This window comes from Scyliorhinus canicula, chromosome 7, assembly GCF_902713615.1.
Source record: "Scyliorhinus canicula chromosome 7, sScyCan1.1, whole genome shotgun sequence".
Taxonomy (NCBI): Eukaryota; Metazoa; Chordata; class Chondrichthyes; order Carcharhiniformes; family Scyliorhinidae; genus Scyliorhinus; species Scyliorhinus canicula.
In genome coordinates, this window is record NC_052152.1 from 15,351,783 (window position 1) to 15,368,354 (window position 16,572).

The 16,572-nt window shown below is 43.6% G+C and overlaps 1 protein-coding gene across 4 annotated transcripts in view; it reads right to left on the bottom strand.

The window, feature by feature from the left end:
• LOC119968742 (amyloid-beta A4 protein-like) overlaps nucleotides 1–16,572 on the bottom strand; it is a 238,056-nt gene that overhangs the window by 52,297 nt on the left and 169,187 nt on the right. For 3 of the 4 annotated variants that reach the window (XM_038801407.1, XM_038801404.1, XM_038801406.1), the window contains 3 exons: nucleotides 2,062–2,195; nucleotides 1,249–1,323; nucleotides 775–933 (listed from right to left, as the gene is read on the bottom strand). In XM_038801407.1, the coding sequence (XP_038657335.1) occupies nucleotides 775–933; nucleotides 1,249–1,323; nucleotides 2,062–2,195 (368 nt within the window). The remainder of the gene's footprint in view (nucleotides 1–774; nucleotides 934–1,248; nucleotides 1,324–2,061; nucleotides 2,196–16,572) is intronic. The other variant, XM_038801405.1, reaches the window with a different exon arrangement.

The following is a 16,572-nucleotide window of genomic DNA, read 5'->3' on the forward strand; positions in this document are numbered from 1 at the left end:
GCCGCAACCCACTCCCCCGATGGCCGCAACCCACTCCCCCGATGGCCGCAACCCCCCCCCCCCGATGGCCGCAACCCACCCCCCCCATGCCGCAACCCACCCCCCCCAGCCGCAACCCACCCCCCCCAATGCCGCAACCCACCCCCCCCCCCAATGCCGCAACCCACCCCCCCCCCCCCCCAATGCCGCAACCCACCCCCCCCCCCCCCCCAATGCCGCAACCCACCCCCGACACTGAACGGCGTCAACCATCATCAATGGTTGACGACGTTTTAAATCAACTGTGATTTTCGCCGACGTGACCCGTGGCCACGTCGGCGGGACTTCGGCCCATCCGGGCCGGAGATTTAAGGTCAGTGCAAATAAAATGAAATCCCGCCGGCGCCAGCTGTTTTCACAGGCTGCCGGCGGGATTTGCACAACGCCGGTTTTTTACCGGCGGGAGAATTCGAAAACCTGCGGGAGCGGAAATAACGCCGCTTCCCGCCAATTCTCGGACCCTGCGTGGGGTCGGAGAATCCCGCCCCGTATAACTGAATACCAACATTATTCCCAATGCACGATACCATTTAAGAGTCACTGAGTGGAGAAAATCCTCTCGCAGCATAAAGCAATTTTTGTTTCTTAAAAGAAAAAAAATATTGAAAACGTACCATAAATTATGAACCAAATCTTTAAACTCCTTGATTTACCAGTGTCCTGGATAGTCTTCACTCAGCAACATGCCAATTGTAAATGGATAATTTTGCTCACTCTATCCAACTTTGCACTTACCCGTGGTGGATCAGCCTGCAGTGCAGCAAGGTAATTCTCCAGTGCAATACGGCGTCTATCATTCAGCATGGCCTCCACCCTTGCCATGTGGGTCTCTACCAATTGCTGCCTCTCACTTGCTGCTTCCTGCTCCAGTGATTCTACCATCTCCTGGAAACGCTTAAAAAATCATAAATGGTTCCCTTAAACAAAATGGCACTTGCTTCCAATTTTTAATTCAAAAGAGGAAGGTTGTAAAATGTAGACAGTGATTTATAGTAACAGTCCAGACAAGATCTAGTGTACAAAGGTACAACGGCGTCACGCCAATTTAAATGCTGGAACACACTGATGTAGAATAAATCTCAATGATTTACAATATTAAAACTAGTCATGCATTCCCTTCCCTTTCCAAACAACTATACTAAAAACAAAGTTTCATGCACATTCATGAATTTTGCACGCAGGATTAAAAAGGACCACATTCATGCTTACCTGAATGACAGCCTTTTTGTCAGCTTTAGGCAGGTTCTTAGCTTGACGCTCGGCTTCTTCCCATTCCCTCATTATCTAAAGACAATATAGTCCACTTAAAACCCTAGCTCATGATTAACATTTCTCAAAATAAAAACTAGGAACCTCAGTGAAGCAGTTAAGTTATGCAAGCACATTCAGGGCGGCAGTGGTTAGCACTGTTGCCTCACAGCTTCAGGGACCCCGCATTCAATTCCAGCCTTGGGTGGCTGTCTGTGTGGGGTTTGCACTTTCTCCCCACGTCAGTGTGGGTTTCCTCTGGGTGCTCCGGTTTCCTCCCACAGTCCAAAGATGTGCAGGTTAGGTGGATTGGTCATGCTAAAATGCCCTTAGTGCCCAAAAGGATAGGTGGTGGTTGCTGGTTTATGGTGATAGGGTGGGGCCGTGAGCCTAGGTAGGGTGCTCTTTTGATGCAGGCTCGATGGGAGGAATGGTCTAAGGGGCTGGTTTAGCACAGTGGGCTAAACAGCTGGCTTGTAATGCAGAACAAGACCAGCAGCGTAGGTTCAATTCCCATTCCAGCCTCCCCGAACAGGGGCTGGAATGTGGTCACTCGGGGCTTTTCACAGTAACTTCATTGGACTTGTGACAATAAGCAATTATTATTGTTAGGGATTTGGTGACTATTTGTTTCAATAAGAATAGTACATTGGCAACAAGATCAGTGATAACATTAATTAAATAATTGAATAGACATCATACAGGACCAGTAAAACTGCTTTTAATTTAACTGCAGGCGCAAACTTAAAAAGTGCAAAGTGAAATTAAACCAACCTTTGACATGCGCTCTCTATGTTTGGCCTCCAATCTCTCCTTTGCCTTCTGGAAATATGCATGCTCATTCTCATCGCCAGGTGTTTCAAGGTATTTGTCAACAGCATCTGGGGTGCTAGCAGCTGTAGTAGGTACTGAGGGTGGAAATTACAAAATAAGTTCTTAATCAAAGTGCCCCAAGAGAGAATTTGAAAAAGGCCAAGCAAGCAAGTCTGTAAAAGCTCAATTCCATCCAGACTTTATTTTTGGTACATTATCTCTTATATCCTGAACAGAAGCTTGATTAGTGACCTTGGTCTCATTTCTAGTCTCCAAACTCCAATGTATATTTACAGTCTTTGTTTCACTGGTATGGCTATGGTTGGCGATTGAAATATCCGCTTGTTCTTTCTCATTCCAAATACGTTATATGCATTCTCCTCCTCTGTCCTACCCACTCCCCCCCCCCCCCCCCCAAAAAAAAAGAGATTTGTTGCATTGCTGCTACAAGACATACATAGCCTCGAACTCTTTACCACACAGTTCCTACAGATTAATCCTTTTATACACAAAAGTTCTCCTTGAACAGATACTGTTGCTTTCCCTATAACCTAGCATATGGACCAAATTGTGATGTGGTAGCCAAAATAAATACTACTTGTTCAGATTCTTGTATTATAAAACATCAACATAATTCCTGTATATTTATGTCCTACTGTTCTTTATTAAAGCCCTAGCAATTTATTTACTTTTTAAAATGCATTCAGTATATATCCTGTATGTAACATGCATCTTTAAAAAAAATTTGCACATGGATGTGGGTGCCACTGGCTGGGCCAGCCTTTAATGCACATTCATATTTTCCTTGAATTGAGTGGTCTTTTAGGCCATTTCAGAAGGTATTTTTAAAGAGTTATCCACATCCCTAAGGGTCTGGAGTCACAGGTAGGCCAGGCCACGTCAGATTCCTCTCTGAAAGACATTAGTGAACCAGATGGGCTTTTACTACAGTTGACAATGATTTCATGGTCATTATTAGACATTTCATTCCATATTTTAAAAAAATTCAAATTTCAACGTCTGCCATGGTGGGATTTGAACTGTGGACCCCAGAGCTGCTGAATCCCTAGTCCAGTGAAAATACAACTACGCCATTGAATCCCCAACTAAGTTTAGGCCCCTTTTGTATGTGTGCCCTTTAGAACTTCATTGTATTCGTCCTGCCTTGAAATTTGCGGTTGTTGGGCGTGCACACTCGACGGAAGCAGATGCAAAATGCATTTCCGGCTGAGATTGGCCCCGGAATGAGGTTTCACACTTCCAATTAACAGGCAGCCAATGTGAAACATGTGACGAGGCTTAGCATTGGTGACGGGATGGGAAGAGGATGGGCACCAAGAATAGAGGGGGTGTGAGCTGGCGCTTCTAATGGACTGCTTCAAGGTTGATGGCTGCTGCAGAGCTGTTGACATTTACAAATGAAATTACAATTAAAAACACAGTAAGTTGTGTTCAGGCAGCACATTCAAACCTGGCAGCAGAATTCAGAAAACCGTAGTCTACAGGAACCTTTTAAAATTGTATTTTAGCCCTGACATTTTATCCTGCCTGGATCAAGGGCGCAGCTAAAATCCGAATGCTGTCTGGCCAATTGGCCTGCCCACCAACTGTAAAAGTAGATGGCCCATGTGAAATCGCTTTTAATTGACTACTTAATGGGCCTAATTGTCCGCTTCATTGTTGGCATCGCACTTCCGACTCCCGTGTGTGTCAGCTTACTTTAGTGTGCGCGATGACAGAGACATGCGCCCTCACAACATTCTGGGTTTGGCGTGCGCCCACGCACTCACGTAAAATTCTGGCCCATAATTTCTGATGTATAATTTTATTTGCTCAATTTATTAGACTCTTGCAACTTTAACTAAATGTGAAGTCCTTCATGTGGAACTTAAGTCAAAAGCTTTCTGAAAACTTGTGTAACCTGCATCACAAAATTGCCACTCTCTACCCTGTCTGTAATGTTCAAAGTCCAAACGTTTGTCAGTAAGGTACTTCTCAATCCACACAAGCAATTTCTCATTAAATTCCTGATATTTGTGTGTTGCTCTCCAGAATACATTTTATTGTAGGTTCTGGTACCTGGCGCTTTAAATGATATTGCCTGTTGAAAATCACAAAATAAAATCAGAATTTCCTCCATAACAATTCATCAATGACCAACAGATTTTCTCCCCTATTGCCTTCAGCACATGAGAGTACAAAATACCTGGCAAGAATATGAAAGGCAAGCAGAATAATCTACATGGTATAAATAACTCCGTGTCCATTTTAAACTAAAGCAAGGTCAGTATACTTGCATCCTATTTTCATGAAATTTATAAATCTTCTATACAATCTAGAACCAGAAAATCAGTGCTTCAAGATAAGTTCTACTTTAAAGACACCAAAATTAACAGGCTGTTTGTTATTGATGCAAAAATTACAAATTGAAAGACTGGCAAAAGCTGTAGAAAGCAGTCAGTTCAAAACTCCAGCTGATGATCTGACCAGAAGCAAAACAAACACAGCCAAAGCCTAAATACTGATCCGAGTGTGAGGCAGATTCGGTGTTGTAAAAATGTGAAATTAGACATGAAGCAAGAAGTGCGTAGGACACAAAATAATGAATCTAATGTTACCTTTGCTAGAAGTTTATGGTTAATTCTATCTAAACTGTCTATGGCAGAAGTCTTCACATTTTCTCAACTGGATGCAGTTTTAATCCACCACAGATGGGAAATCTGGATCTCAATACCATGTTCTCGCCTTCATTATCATTAGGAGGTATGGGGTGCAAAATAATTTTAAAACAAATGCCATTGGGGTATTTTTATTTTACATAAAGAGCCAGGCTTGACATCATGAAACTTCAAATAGCTTGCAGAGGAGACAGGATTACCAAGAATATTGATCCCAGTCATACATCTGAGCCAACAGCAAAGGAACCAGTTAAAGGTGACTTAAGTGAATTAAGGGAGGGAAATTAAAAATTCCAGTGCCTCTTGTATGCCAAGTCTCTATCTCAACACCTCCTGCAATGTCTTCACGAGAAACCAGATACTCAACCTTAAGCAAGGGAGAAAAGAGAAAACAGTGCCTGTCACAAACAGTTTGCAGTCATGGCAGCGTTGGGAGAAAGAGGATACTTAACAGCATGAAAAGATTAGGGAAAAGAAAGTGCCAGTTTTCTTATTTGGAAACTTATCTTCCACAAGGTTAGACTTCTCCCATCAGGTCCCCGGACCATCCAGAAGCAGCTGCCGACTGAGGAAGCAAGGGAAACGTGGCAGTCTGCAGGTTAGACTAAAGCAACGGGGTTTCAAGTCTCTTCTCCCCAGCATACTCCTGGCAAATGTCCAAGTGATCGAAATCAAGCTGGACGAGCTTAATGCTGGACTTGCCTCTCAGAGAGAAGAAAGAGACTGCGGTGTGCTCTGTTTCACGGAGACATGGCACACCTCTGCCTCACCGGAGTGCCGTACAATGACTTCTCAATACACTGGATGGACTGCACGGCTTCATCGGCCAAAGCGAAAGGTGGAGAAGTTTGCTTCCTCATCAACTCCTCCTGGTGCTCGGACACGGCGACCCTGGTGAACTACTGCTCCCTGGACCTGGAATACCTGACTGTGATGTGCCACCTGTACTACCTTCCACAGGAGTTCACTTCTGCCATCATCACGGCGGTCTAAATCCCACTCCAGGTGGGAAGTGAAGAAGGCACTTGATGAATTGTACACCACTATAAATAACAATGAAACAAGAATACCCGGAGGCTTTTTTCATCGTGGCTGGGGACAACAACCAGGCCAGCCTCAAGAGTATACTGTCAAAATTCTACCAACACAACTCCTGTCCCACCAGGGACCCCAACATCCCTGATCACTGGCACACAAATATCAAGGGTGATCCATCCTGTCTGCACTTCGAAAAATCGGATGACAAAATGGTGTTCCTCCCCCCGGCATACAAGCAGAAACTCAAGCGGGAGAATCCGGTTACGAAGGCTATGCAAATGCTGGTCCGAGGCAATGGAAGAGCTACGCGACTTCTTGACTGGTCCATACTCAAAAATTCAGCAGCCAACTTAAATGAGTGTGCCACCATCAACACTGGGGCATTGGGGCAGCACGGTAGCATAGTGGTTAGCACTGTTGCTTCACAGCTCCAGGGTCTCAGGTTCGATTCCCGGCTTGGGTCACTGTCTGTGCTGAGTCTGCACATTCTCCCAGTGGGTTTCCTCCGGGTGTTCCGGTTTCCTCCGGGTGTTCCGGTTTCCTCCCACAGTCCAAAGATGTGCAGGTTAGGTGGTTGGCCATGCAAAATTGCCCTTAGTGTCCAAAATTGCCCTTAGTGTTGGGTGGGGTTGCTAGGTTATGGGGATAGGGTGGAGGTGTGGACCTTGGGTAGGGTGCTCTTTCCAAGAGTCTGTGCAGACTCGATAGGCTGAATGGCCTCCTTCTGCACTGTAAATTCTATGAACACAGACTTCATCAGCAAGTTTGTAGAAGATTGTGAGCCAGAAAAGTTAAAAAACTACAGACAGTCGTGAACACAGCCCAGTCCATCATGCAAAACTGCCTCCCATCCACTGACTGTCTACACCTCATGCTACCTTGCGAACGTGGGCAGCATAATCAAAGACCCCTCCCACCTGGGTTATTTGCCTTTCCAACCTTTTCCATCAGGCAGGAGATACAAAAGTCTGAGAACACAAACTACAAGTTCCAGAACAACTTCTTCCCCACTGTTATCAGACTCCTGAATGACCCTTATAATGGACTGAACTAATCTCTCCATGCATCTACTGAGTAGTACTACACTCTGTATGCTTCACCCGATGTCTATGTACATTGTAATTCTATGTGCTATTTTTCAAGTATGGAACAATCTGTCTGGACTGTATGCAGGACAATAGCTTGGTGAGTATGAGGAGATTGATATGCAAAGAATCATAATCTTTCAAAATTTATAGACAGAATAAAATTCAAAAGATGGAAAAGGACAATGAAGCTTGTGCTAGGAAAAAGATTGACCCAAATGGGCTGCAGATAGACATAATTTGTGCTTGCTAGGTAGATTTAATTGTATGGTTGCTTTCAATAAAACACACTAACATAGAACTGCCAAATGCTAACATCTTAATTTTTCATTTTTCAAATGATACCTCACAGCATGACAACTTTTTAAATGACATTATATTTCCCAAGTATAGGTTTATAAAATTAATGTGAAAAATGCACTCTGAACTCTTGAAGCGGAGAACGTTTCAAGTTGTAATGGAGAATCCATCACCATCTCAGGTCAGACTTAGTTCTAAACTTCTAAGTGTGCCAGAAGTCTAAAGAGATTGGAGATCAAACATAGCTTTTGTTTGGAATATCAGTCTGGAGAATTTTTTTCCCTTCTGGAATAGAAACAGTGAGCCAAATTTCACCTCAAAGAGACGGGCATTGTACAATGTGAATTCACTGTAGCTTGCAGACAAAGCTGTCTCACACCACTCCAATTCACCCGAAATACTAAATAAGTAACTGTGAGCTCTATGCTCAGAAATACCATTACACAAAGTCAATCATTTTGACTAACCCAGAAAAGACATTCAGTAGTATTTTCACTATCACTTGAGCTACTTTCCAAACATCCAGTGCTTTCATCTATTGGTCACGAGGCAAATTTTTTTTTTTTTTTAAACATATTTAAGTGCAGTTCAAAATGTCACTATTTTGTGGAGAGCTTATTCCTGTGGAATGTCCAAACTTCGTTATTGTGAGCTGTATTTATTTTTAAAGGTTTAAAAAAAATTATTTCTTGGTATGTGGGCATTGCTGGCTCATGTCTAATTGAGCCTTATGTCTAATTGCTCTGGAGAAAGTACTGGTGAGCCACCTTCTCCTTGAACTGCTGCAGTCGATGAGGTATAGGTAAGCCCACAGTGCTATTAGGGAGGGAGTTCCAATAGTTGAATCCAGCGACAGTGAAGAAACAGTGATACAGTTCCAAGCCAGGATTATTGTGTGGCCTGGAGGGGGATTTGCAGGTAGTGGTGTTCCCATGCATTTGCTGCCATTGTCCCAAGTGTCAGAGCTTGCAGGTTATGAAGGAGCTGTTAAAGGAGCCTTGGTGAGTTCCTGCAATGCGTCATGTACATGGTACACATGCTGCAACTGTGCACTGGTGATGGAGACAGAGAGTGTTTAACTTAGTGAGCAGGATGCTGATCAGGTGGACTGCTTTGTCCAGGATGGTGTTGAGCTTTGGGTGTTGTTGGGGCCACATTCAGAGAACAAAGAAAAGTACAGCACAGGAACAGGCCCTTCGGCCCTCCAAGCCTGTGCCGACCATGCTGCCCGACTAAACTACAATCTTCTACACTTCCTGGGTCTGTATCCCTCTATTCCGATCCTATTCATGTATTTATCAAGTTGCCCCTTAAATGTCACTATCGTAAAATCCAGAAAAGTGGAGGATATTCCATCACACTCCTAACCTGTAGATGATGGACAGGCTGAGGAAAGTCAGGGGGTGAGTTACTCGCCTCAGAATTCCCAGTCGCTGACCAGCTGTTGTAGCCATAATTTTTAAAGGGCTGGTCCAGTTCAGCCTCTGGTCAATAGCAACCCTCAGGACGTAGATAGCGGGGGATTTAGCGATGTTTATGCCACTGAATGCCAGGGGGAAATAGTCAGATTCTCTCCCGTTGGAAATGGTCATTGCTTGGCGAGAGTGTTACTTGCCACACTTGGTCAAATGCAGCCGGGTGAAGGATCGGCTCAACATGGAAGAGAAATAGTGTTGTGATTGGAGGAGCTTCCACTTGAGCAAAGTTCCATTGCAACTTACCTGGTTGACCGGCATTTTCAAATCCATCTCTGGACATTACATAGAGGGACTTCATGGGCCAGATTCGGTCCATGGGGTCTACTTTGGACCAACCTGTCTTAACCCATCAAAATGGATGTCATAAAACAATGAAAGATGTTGCTTATGAATCGAAGAACATAGTCATATTTGGTAAAGACACCAACAATTGAGGAGTCACATGGTGGGGAAGCCTTTTAATCCTCAAATGCTCTTTGCAGAAGGGGCTGGTTTAGCTCACTCAGCTAAATCGCTGGCTTTTAAAGCAGACCAAGCAGGCCAGCAGCACGGTTCGATTCCCATACCAGCCTCCCCGGACAGGCGCCGGAATGTGGCGACTAGGGGCTTTTCACAGTAACTTCATTGAAGCCTACTCGTGACAATAAGCGATTTTCATTTTCATTTTTCAGAAAGAGGCACACAGGAAAATGCAGTAACATCTATGCCCAAGTACGCTCTAAAAGCTACAACATCATACACTCTGCATTCCTGTTCCATTTCCATCTGCCAAAACAAATTTTGTGACCTGCAGAAATTGCATCACTTCGGGAAACTCTTGAAAACAATTTTGGCATTTGTCTTAATCTAAACTGTACTTCAAGCGGGAGAAGAACGCCTATCAGGCCTGCAACAGGCGTTCTGTAAAACAAGATAATCACATGCATTATAAAAATATTTTTTTTCAATAACTTGTAAAAGTGCACTATTCTCTTTTAACTGTAATCTTCTTAAGTGTATTTGAGGGCTGCGGTGTTGTTCAATTTCGGGGGAGAGTGCTTAAACAATGGGAGAGATTTTCTCCGATATCAGCAAAGGCCGATGTTAGGCAGGAAAAGCGGCATTGAGGCCAGCATTGAAAATGGTGGCTTTTTCCATCATATAGTGTGGGACTTTGAAGAAAAAAGGTAGGCAGGGATCCCACATCATATCGCTGGGGAAAGGGGGGGCGGCTTGCGATTTACCTGCCCTCATTTTTAAGTGTCAATCCAACGCACGGCAAGCACACCAGGAAACAATCTTGACCCAAACGCACTCCTTGGCATCAGTGTGCACCCCGGCACTACCTTGACATGACCCTCCTCCCCCTTGAACTCTGCTCATCTCCAAGCTATGCTTGGAGTAATGCTCATCAGGTGCACGCCTTCCGAGCACAGTTATGCTTTGCGCTGTTCTGACATTACACCGCTGTAATATATTATCTGACACAGCGGTTATGGGCCCAATAATGACATGCTAATTTATTACAAGGTACCTGACATTGAATCGTGACCTCCCAACTGACTGGGTTAGGGACGATCATTTTCTACGTTTACTTTGCCATGAAACATTACTTTGATCTTCGCGCACTATTTTCTGCTTTAATCGCCAAACTGCCCAAATCGAACAGGAGTGGAAAACCCTGGCCCCTCTTTCTTTCTTTCAATCCACGAATAGCTTGTTGTTGATAATTAAAATTATCTACATACTCAGGGGTTAAACAAAAATCACACAGCTTCTACAAAAATTCACTGATCATGGACAGTTGGGGAAGGGGATAGAGATTTCAGCAGTTCTCACGCCGTCCTTAACACCAACTATTTAAATTAAATGGTGCAGACTAATTTAAAGAGGTCTAAAATTAGCATCTGAATTCAGTCTCCAGTTGTTAATATATTTATAAAGAAAATTGGGCTAAGCACAGTGTGCATTTTAAGTAGAGTTTGTTCAGTAGTTTGAGAAATGAGCAAAAGCCAAGTTGAAGCAGGGATTTAAAGTTGAGCAGATAAATCCTAACAGCAATCAGCCACTGGTGCTGCAAGTCAGTGCGCAACGGTGCTGGAAGTGTTTATCGGTGACATTTCCAAGCCCGGAAAACGGGAGGGTATCCAGCTGTAAAGCCATTTGCCATTTCCAAATGATGGTTCGTAGGAATCAAAGTGGCACCCGTGTTTGGAGCTACTCTGCAAGCAATGTGTTGTAGGGACCCTGCCTGAACCCTGTGAGGAATGGGCAAGGAATGACTAGAGAAATGAAAAGATGTCCAAACTTGAAATAGCAAGTCTAGATGTTAGTAGCCTGGTGGCACAGTGATTAGCATTGCTGCCTCATGGTGCCGAGGACCCGGGTTCGATCCTGACCCCAGATCACTGTCCGTGTAGTGTTTGCACATCCTCGTGTCTCCATGGGTCTCAACCCCACAACCCAAAGATGTCCAGGGTAGGTGGATTGGCCATGCTAAATTGCCCCTTAATTGGGGAAAAAAGAATTGGGTACTCAAAACTTATATATATATATACACATCAAAAAATTAGATGTCAGTAGCCGGACGAGGAGAAGCATTTAAGTAACTGACCTGATGGTGACGAGAGGAATACAAATCATGTGTCTACAGGAAACAATGAGGAAGGGCAGCAAAGCAAGAGAAATTGGTCATGGTTCTAAATTTTACTGTGATGGATAGGATGGAAGCAATGATGTTTGAATAATACTAAGCAAGGAAATGAAGATCAAAGTGCTGGCAGTGGATAGAATTATCAAGTTATGCTAGAAATCGCGGGTGAAATCTGGCACATCCGTGGACCAGAGAAGAAGGAAGAATTCTAGCAACAGGTGGACAACACAATTCAACCAATACCAAGTAGTTAGTGACAGGCCAATGGTGGCAGGTGACCTAAATGTACATATGGCAAAGAGAAAGGGCAGGATAAGAGCTAGATAGTTTTGGAGAAGCAAATGAAGGAGTCGTCAAGATCCTGGTGCTTGCTGTGTCATATCAAATGATAATACTAAACAGCTGGTCCTAAAAGTGCAAAAAACGCCTGATAATATACAACAGTGGCAGTAGAGAAAAGCATCCAGACTACATCATGATTAGAAAAGGAAGCAAAGAACTGCAAAGTTTTCAAAAGTGAGGCACTAAACAGCTAACAGAGTGCTGATGGCAGAGCTGGTTGCAAAGAAAACAAAATGGCAGCAGACAAGAGGTAGATGAACCATCAGGTGGTGGAAGCTCCCGAGTGAAGGGGAATTCAGGAAGCAGATGGAGAGGCAGCTGAGAGAAAGAGCATTGTTACAAGAGACCGCGGAAGACTGGTGGAATTTGGTCGCAGACTTGACTGGGAAAATTGGTGAAAAAGTGTATGAAAGAATATGAGGGTGGAGGAGAAAAGATGGAAATGAAACCTGGTGGTGGGGTGAAACCATAAAAATGCAACAAAATAAGAGGAACTGTTAAAGAAATGGAAACAGTCGGGGCTCCAAGAGGTATTAAAAAAAAATTAGAGTACCCAATTATTTTTTTCAATTAAGGGGCAATTTAGCGTGGCCGAATCACCCACTCTGTACATCTTTTTGAGTTGTGGGAACGAGACCCACGCAGACACGGGGAGAATGTGCAAACTCCACATAGGGATTCAAGATGTTATGGAACAGTACAAAAAGGCAAAATAAGTGATTCCTTGGCATGGATTAAATGGCTTTATACCAAAGAGGGTCAAAAAGATACTTTCAGAATAGCAAGATAAAAGTAAATTACTACAGATGCTGGAATCTGAAAAGAAAACAGAAAACACTGGACAATCTCAGCAGTCTGACAGGATCTGTGGAGAGAGAAGGGAGCCAACATTTCAAGTCTGGATGACTTTGACAAAGATTGTCCAGTACCTTTTGTTATTACTTTCAGAATACTGGCTGTTAGAGACAGCTTAACAAAAGATGTGGGAAATATACCATCAAGAATTAAGACAAAGTGAATTGAGTGAGGGAGAATGCAATCAAAGAGGTGGGGCAAATACTTTTAACCGGTTTAAGAATAAAGAAAACCCAAGAATAATGACAAATAGGGAGTTGGATATCAACACGTCAACTAACATTAATTTCAAAGACATCAGAAAAGCGCTGAAAGGAATTAAAAACAGGTTTGATGAGATACCAGTGAAAGTCAAGACCAGCCTAGACGAATACAGGGACAAGGCCCTGTGAGCTACTCAATTGTGCGATTATAAAATAACAATTTCAGTGCAACGAGTCAAAAGCATTATTCTAAGGGGAATCATTCAAAATTACAACATCGACCTAGGAATCAAACTCCAACCACATATCTTCAAGATATGGTAGCAAGTTATGGAGAAATAGTGGGAATCCATGAGGTTGTTTGGTTTCATGCCTGAAAACACCACCAATGCTATTTTCAAGACACGCGATGAAGAAATATTGTCACGGTCAATGCAACATGCAGATTGTTTCAACGATCTAGAAAAGTCAGATGACCAGGTGCCGAAGGAGGAAGTCTGTAGATGTACTAGAATTTGTGGAGCCAGTGAGAAATATGTATAACTATTACAGGACATATACGAAGAGCACCAAGTAAGAGTAAGAAGCAGTCTGGGGGAGTGTGAGAATTTCAAAGCCAAAGTGGATTGCACCAAGTATCGGCACAACCCCCCCACCTTCTTCTCTCTAACGAAAACAGCCTCAAGTCCCTCAGCCTTTCCTCATAAGATCTTCCTTCCATACCAAGCAACATCCTGGTAAATCTCCTCTGCACCCTTTCCAATGCTTCCCCATCCTTCCTATAATGCGGCAACCAGAACTGCACGCAATAATCCAGGCCGCACCAGAGTTTTGTACAGCTGCAACATGACCTCATGGCTCCGAAACTCAATCCCTCTACCAATAAAAGCTAACACGCCTTCTTAACAACCCTATCAACCTTGGTGGCAACTTTCAGGGATCTATGTACATGGACACCGAGATCTCTCATCCAAATATTCACTTCCAAATATGCATAGATCCTATCTCTGAGATTCTTTTCCAACAATTTCACTATTGCTGACGCCAAGCTCACTGGCCTATAATTATCCAGGTTATCCTTGCAACCCTTCTTAAATAACGGTACAACATTAGCTATCCTCCAATCCTCTGGGATCTCACCTGTGGCCAATGAGGATTTCTGTTAGAGGCCCAGCGACTTCATCTCTCATCTCCCTCAGTAATCTGGGATAGATGCCATCTGGTCCTGGGGATTTGTCTACCGTAATGCTTTTCAACACGCCTAACATTCCTCCCTTGTAATAACGACCTGTTCGAAAGTGTTTACACATCTGTCTGAAACACCACCGATCCTCTCCTTTGTGAATACCGATGCAAAATGCTCATTAAGGATCTTACCTACTTCCTTTGGTTCTACACATAATAATTTCCCTCCTTTGTCCTGGAGTGGACCAACTCTTTATCTACCTTCTTGTTCCTAATATACATATAAAATGCCTTGCGATTCTCCTTAATCCTGCCTGCGAAGGGCATTTCGTGACCATCTTTTGCCCTCCTAACTCCCTGCTTTAGCTCTTTTCTACTTTCCTTGTATTCTTCAAGTGCTTCATCTGTTTTTAGTTGCCCAGACCTCATGTATGCATCCTTTTTCTTTCTGACCACTCGCAATTTCCCTGGTCATCCACGGTTTCTGAATCCTGCCTTTTCTGTCCTTCCTTTTTACTGGCACATGCCTGTCCTGCACTCCCATCAACTGCTCCTTAAAATACTCCCATATGCCACAATCAGGATTGTTTAGCAGGCCTGTCTAATCGTGGGATTACATCTAATATTGACCACTATATTTTGAGAGTTATGCAAGCACGGGTATGGCCAGTACTTTGCCTGTTGCAACAGCTGAAGGGACAAGCTGTTTCATATGATCTGCAACCATAGAATGGAATCCCTACAGTGCAGTCAGAGGCCATTTGGCCCATAGAGTCTTCACTGACTCTCCGACAGAGTGCCCTACCAAGGCTCACTCCCCCCTATCCCCGTAGCCCTGCTGAACCTTCTTTGGACACTGAGGGGCAATTTATTGTGACCAATCCACCTGACCTGCACATCTTTGGACTGTGGGAGGAAACCCACGCAGAAACGGGGAGAAAGTGCAAACTCCACACAGACGTTGGAACATAAGGCCTTTATATCTGGCAGCACACTGACACTGAAATTCATTTATCACATTGCTGATTTGTGCGATGGCAGAACATCTTTTTTGGCTGAACAGCATCATCCTGTTAGTGGAGAATACCAGTCATGTTGCTACTCAGTGACAGCATGCAATGATTACAAGTGAAGCTAGTTAAAGGTTCTGTCCATCACAGAAATATGTAATGTGGTATATGAATTTTAGTGGCAGTGTGACGCCAAGTATGTAGTCTGTACATCTCAATGATTGGTGGATATCAACCAGCATTCCCCATTTTCAGTTCGCAATTGGTAAAGTACTGACTGTAACCAACCAGCCTGAGCTTGCAAGATTTAAGCACCCAACATTAAATGTGATTCCACATTTGGGAAACAGCTGCTGAACAATCCTTTTTGTGCTAGGAATTACACTGACAACCAATTTAAGATTCAGTCAAGTTTGCAGTGTTTCTCACTTATACATGCCAGAAGCCACATATATTTACAGCCAGGGCCCTATCCTACGCAGATAAAGGGAACATGTCCACACATTGCTCCTTTTTTTCAACTAAGCAAAAACTTAGGGAACCAACCATTCATTCCGCAAGCCTTCACCGGAGGTGACATGCCCAGTTTGAATTTGAACAAAGCTGGGCACTTAACTATTCCATGCCTAACTATTCTCCATGGCAAGACCTCCACCAGGGTGCATTTGTTAACCAATCAACATTCTTTCTCTCTCTTTTTCTTTTAAAAAGAGTACCCAATTCTTTTTTTGTCCAATTAAGGGGCTATTTAATGTGACCAAACCACCTACCTTGCACATCTTTAGGTTGTGGGGGTGAGACCCATGCAGACACGGGGAGAATGTGCAAACTGCGCATGGACAGTGGACCGGGACTGACCCGGGTCCTCAGCGACATGAGGCAGCAGTGCTAACCACTGTGCCACCATGCCACCTGCAGTCTCTATTTAAATGATGGGGCTTCCCCTTAACAAGGAGAGCCTCAACTTTTATAAAAACCCCGACGAAGGAGACCCATAGGGGAATGGAGAGTTTTAGATTTGTATTGCAATAAACCTTGTTTGTTAATTTCTACTCATCATCTATGCGTTCTGCTTACCATAGATTCAACAATTATGTACCTATAACCAGATATAGGAATCTTCTGGACTTAACATAAACCTCTGCCCCATACTGTTTATTTTTGCCGGTTCATTGTTTTTCCTTGGTTTTTTTTTTGAATACCTTTTGTTTACTACTACCCAGTTATTCACCCCTCATCTGGATGGATAGATCTTTGGTTTCTGTACTTGTCTCGTTACCACTCCATTCGGCTTCTTTTCTCCATGAAACCGTTTGTTATTGAATTGTCCAGTTTTCCAACTGATCATATACCTTCCCTTTTGTTCTTCTTCCCTCCTCCCCAAATTTCCATTTCACTTGCTCAGAAATTATAGTTCTAACTGTCCTCAGTTCTGATGAAAGGACAGTCCTGAAACGTTCTAGGATTAAAAACTCCCAGTAACCCAAGACATATCGAAAGGAAAGAATGCTCCAGATGATGGAGCTTCATTGAAATCGCAGGGAAAATGGTCATGAAAGGGGCTGGAATGTCTTGTTCGTTTGTCATCAGGAGAACATGTCGGAATGCCCTCATGTTGGGTAGGGAGGTAGGGTTGAGGGTGCTTGCCAGTTTATACTGGCAGCAC